Source organism: Arvicanthis niloticus, chromosome 16 (genome assembly GCF_011762505.2).
Source record: "Arvicanthis niloticus isolate mArvNil1 chromosome 16, mArvNil1.pat.X, whole genome shotgun sequence".
Lineage (NCBI taxonomy): Eukaryota > Metazoa > Chordata > Mammalia > Rodentia > Muridae > Arvicanthis > Arvicanthis niloticus.
Genome location: NC_047673.1, coordinates 59,745,666 through 59,750,512, shown reverse-complemented (window position 1 = coordinate 59,750,512; position 4,847 = coordinate 59,745,666). Strand labels below are relative to the sequence as shown.

Below are 4,847 nucleotides of genomic sequence, written 5' to 3'. Positions count from 1 at the left end.
TCTTATAAAACATTTAATTGGCTGGCTTACACTTTCAGAGGTTCAGTCCATTATCATCATGGCAGCAAGCATGGCAGCATCCAGGCAGACTTGGTGCTGTATAAGCTGAGAGTTCTACATCATGGTTTGAAGGCAGCAGGAGGCTGTAATTCCACACCGAGCATCAAGCAGCGCTTAAGCACAGAAAACCTCAAAGCCTGCCTGCACAGTAACACTTCCTCCACCACCTCCTGACAGCTATGGGCCAACCAAATACATGAGACTATGGCAGCCATTTCTAGTCAAGCCCCCACAAGAGACCTCCTCTCAGTTGAGATTCTCTCCTTTCAGAAAACTCCAGTTTATCAAGTTGACATAAAACCAGTCAGTACAGGATCATTTGTTTCTGCAATGGCATAAGTTATGATTTGGGAGAATCTGAAAATCAAGTGTGCCAAATTTGGCCATTGAAGTTACACTGCAGGAAGAAGTTTGTCTTTGTCTGCTACTCTGTGGGTTCTTCTGTCTCCTAACAGTATCTTCTCTGCCTCTACTGACTTCTCTTTTCCCTCTGCTCAGTCTCTTCTGTCAACTGCCTTCTCTTTTCTCACCTTACTCAACCTTCTTTCTGTCTGCACTAGCATTCATCTCTAATTCTACTCACTCTCTCAGCCTCTGCGGGCTTTTTTTTTTTAATCCTCTCTTTTCCCCAGAGGTCCAAGAGGCAACTAACATAGGGTCAAGCAGTTCTAACAGTTCTAAAGCTCCCAAAGGGCCACCTGACTGGCAACTGGGGATCTTTTAAAGGGCCAGGCACACAAAATAAATCACACCACAAAGGAGGCGTCAAGAGAGAGGATGAAAGGATTGGGGGGGCGTGGCCATCCTTTAGGGGTAACCTGTGAGTTCAGTTAAAGGATGTTAGGTGACAGATAACTCCTGGGGGTCCACAGAGCAGGAGAGTCAAGGATCTTGACATTGGTCCCATATAACTATAAACACATATGTGCATGTATATTGCATATACATTATGTATATGCATGTGTAGTTTTCTTTAAACTAGGTAAAATAAGAGCCTTAGAAAAGCTTTGACTTTTTATGGTTTAAATAAAAATGGTTCCCAAGAGTCCATAGGGAGTAGCACTAGTAGGAGGTGTGGACTTGTTAGAGGAGGTATGTCACTAGGGGGTAGGCTTTGAGGTCTCAGAAACTCAAAGCCAGGCTCTGTGGTAGGATCCGCCCTCTTCTGGTGTGTCTAAAGTCAGCTACAGTGGACTCATACATTAAATAATAACAAAATCTTTTTAAAAAAAAAAAGCCATTAAAAAATGTTGGTAGCATGTTATAAATAGAAAGCACTACCTTAGCCCTGCACCATCCAATCTGCCTTCATCTCACCCCAGGGGCTGCTAAAAGCCTACTGTGTGCCTCCTCACCAGGTCTGGTCGGGAAGGGGCTAGTTTGTGTTCTATTATGAGCTTTTGACTCCTACAAAGGTCAGACTGTAGGGTGACATCTCGCTAACCCCACTCTTCCTCCTTAATTCTCCCCATGGGTTCCAGGGTTAGGATCTCAGATTTAATCTGTAACTGCTGGTCCTCTTGGTCATCTCCTTTTTTCTGTACCTTTCCTGCCAATGTGAGGCGCCCACAGGAGAGCCTGCATGTATCTTCTTACTATAACTGCTGTACATGTGGGTAAGCTCCTGCCAGCAAACACCTCAGCCTCAGTTACACGTTTTGTTGCCTGCACAAGGAGCATGATCTGGCGGCATAGTCTGTCCCACACATCCATCTTTCAGGGGCTATAGGATTCTCTAGGCTTTCCAGCCATATGTGCCCTACTGTGGGGCAGTGGGCTGAGAGGCAGCTGGGTGCCTAACCGAGCACAGGCCTCGAACCCCAGACCCTAATGGGACGGTAGTGCTCCTGGGCCCCTGGTTCCTTTCACTTAGCTTCAACCCTCCACAGCCCCTCCCACAGAGGTCTACGGCCATCAGTCACCAGAACAGTGCCTCAGGCTCTCCCACATGTAGATGAGGTATCTCCAAGCTCTTAGACCAAGCCTATAGGCATCATCTGCTGCCTGACCTTGACCCACCCCAAAACTGTAAGAGCCCTATTTGGGAGAAGTAAAAGTGTGCAAGAATCATCCCGTTGTCCAAGAGTTTCTGTCACAAGAGCTGTAACACTTGGGAAGAGATCTACTCTCCTGAAGGGCCTTCAGGACGCTCCCCTCCCTGCTAGCTAGCCAGCTTCTCACCGGCCCAGCCCAGAGAGAGTGCAGCACCTGGGAGCAACTGAGCTGCAACAGCAGAGACATAGGCAGAAGCAGCCAGCAGAGGCAGTGGAGGTGATTCCCCTTCTCTGCTTGCACTCTATCCCCTTGGCCTGGACCTCTGCACCAGGCCGGGCCAGAGATCTTTGTGGGAAGCCCTCCGGAACAGGGACCCACACCCTACCTCATCTTTCACAGAGATGGCTGTAGTACACAGGAGTGGCTTGGTAGGGATGATAAAGCTGGCAGAGCAGCAGGAAAGCATGCCCGTCCATGGCACTTTGGAAAAGACCCACACTGGGCTTACTGCCCTGGATGCTAAACCTTCAGAAAGAGCCGTTCAGTGACTTGTTACCACTCACGTCAGAGACAAGGCAAGTGTTCCTACTAAACAGCTCATTTTTGGTTCTGCTGTGTGCAGATCCAGGCAGTCTTAGCTTCACTCCTGTGGCTGTGATAAAATACCCTGACAAAGCAATTTAGGGAAGAAAGGGTTTATTTCAGCTCACAGTTTCAGGTTACAATCCATTACTGTGGGCCAGTCATGTTGGCTAGAGCGTGACACGGCAGTAGACACAGTTCCAAGACAGAGAGCAAGGAATCTCTGCGCTTAGCTGCTTCTGCCCATAAAACAGTGCAGACAGCATTCAGGATGGGTCTTCCTACCTCAGTTAACCCTAGTAAGAGAACCCCTCACAGCTGTGCAAGGCAAACCGAACCCAGACAAGTGAGTACTGAGACTCTCTTTCCAGGTGACACCAGATTGCACCGAGTTGAACAACTGAAGCACCACCCAAGAGAGAAGCACAGCACTTTAAGCCACAGCTTCCCCCTCCTTCTCGGTGTTTCACACTGATGTAAACACAGCACAACTTTAAAAGCCTGAAGACATTTATGAAGGTCTGTTCATCCTAGACTGTGCATCAATGACAGGGACCAAAAATGATTCTACCCAAGTGTGGCTTGAGGAATCATTGAGTTTAATTTGGGGTATTTACAAGAGCACAGGCAAGTCATGGGAAGCCACCGCAAAGGAAATGTCCATCTCCCAGCAGCCATTAAGTTCTCACCTCCTTACACTTACAGAACTGTCCACCTTCCATCACTATAAACTTCTTAAAGAACTGTGACCTTGAAGGCTTCACAGCTGCTTCCAGTTGGAAACTTTCCCAGTTGGAATTCATTCATTCATTTAAGGAAGCAATGCTATCTAAAGGCTTTCACACACCTCACATTCACACTCTCTCCAACATGACATTGCATCCACGCTAGTGAAAGGACCTGTGACCCCTGAGGCTGCTTTTCCACATTGTTTATATTCATGTGGGGCTTTTTCACCTCTGAGTTCTCTCATGATTTTAAGGCAAACAGATATAAATGGAAGATTAACCATATCTTGTACATTCATAGGGCCTTTGCCCAGCAATGAAGTAACTTCCTACACTGAAAGGAAGCGTGACAAGAGACACTTACCACATTGGTAAGAAACTTTGGCCAGCAAGAATTCCTTCTTTGAAGGCCACTGTGACCCCTGAAGGCTATGCCACACATTTTACATATATAAGTTTTCTCCTTGTCTTGAGTTCTTGCATGAGTTTTATGTGGATGGGAATATTTGCTACATTGTTTACATTCAAAGGGGTTGTTGCCAATCTGTCATTTCATTCCTTTGAGGGAAATGGGGATAGTGGAATTAGATACTGTTCATATGGGCTTTCTCCATGAACAGACTGGTGTCTCTTAAAGGAACTATGACGACTGAAGGATCTGCCACACTGAACGCACTGGTACGGCTTCTCCCCAGTATGTCTTCTCTCATGTGATCGAAGGTAAGAGCGATGTGTGAAGGTTTTACCACACTCCTTACATTCGTAGGGTTTCTCTCCAGTGTGGCTTCTTTCGTGAAATCGAAGGTAATTGTAACTTGAAAAGGCCTTGCCACAGTGCTTACACTCATAGGGTTTTTCTCCCGTGTGTGTTCTCTCATGCAATCGAAGTGAGGACTGACACCTAAAAGCTTTCCCACAGAGCTTACACTCAAAGGGTTTTTCTCCAGTGTGAGTTCTTTCGTGCACTTGAAGTAAGGAGGGATAAATGAAGGACTTACCACACTCCTTACACTCATACAACGTTTCTCCGCCATGAGTTATTTTATGTCTGTGATAGGAAGCCTGACATCTGAAGGCTTTCCCACACTCTTGGCATTCATAGGGTTTCTCTCCAGTATGAATCTTTTCATGTAACTTCAGAGAAGTAAGCCATCTAAAAGCTTTCCCACATTCTTTACACTCATAGGGTTTTTCTCCAGTATGAATTCTTTTATGTAATTTAAGGGTCCTGTGACTTCTGAAAAATTTCCCACATTGTTTACATTCATAGGGCTTTTCTCCAGTATGAATCCTTTCATGTAATTTGAGGGCCCTGCTATATCTAAAGGTTTTCCCACACTGTTTACACTCACAGGGTCTTTCCTCAGTATGAATTCTTTCATGCAATTGAAGGGCACTGAGATACGTGAAGGCTCTCCCACACCGCTTACACTCATAGGGCTTTTCTCCAGTGTGAATTCTTTCATGTAAGTGAAGGGCGCT

General features: G+C 46.2%; 1 protein-coding gene across 11 annotated transcripts in view; it reads right to left on the bottom strand.

The window, feature by feature from the left end:
- Positions 1-4,847, bottom strand: part of LOC117721841 (uncharacterized) — a 14,346-nt gene continuing 9,499 nt past the window's right edge. For all 11 annotated transcript variants that reach the window (XM_076914367.1, XM_034520661.2, XM_034520663.2 and 8 more), the window contains one exon: positions 1-4,847. This exon is cut by the window's right edge and continues 433 nt beyond it. In XM_076914367.1, coding sequence (XP_076770482.1) covers positions 3,918-4,847 — 930 coding nt within the window. In that variant the 3' untranslated portion in view covers positions 1-3,917.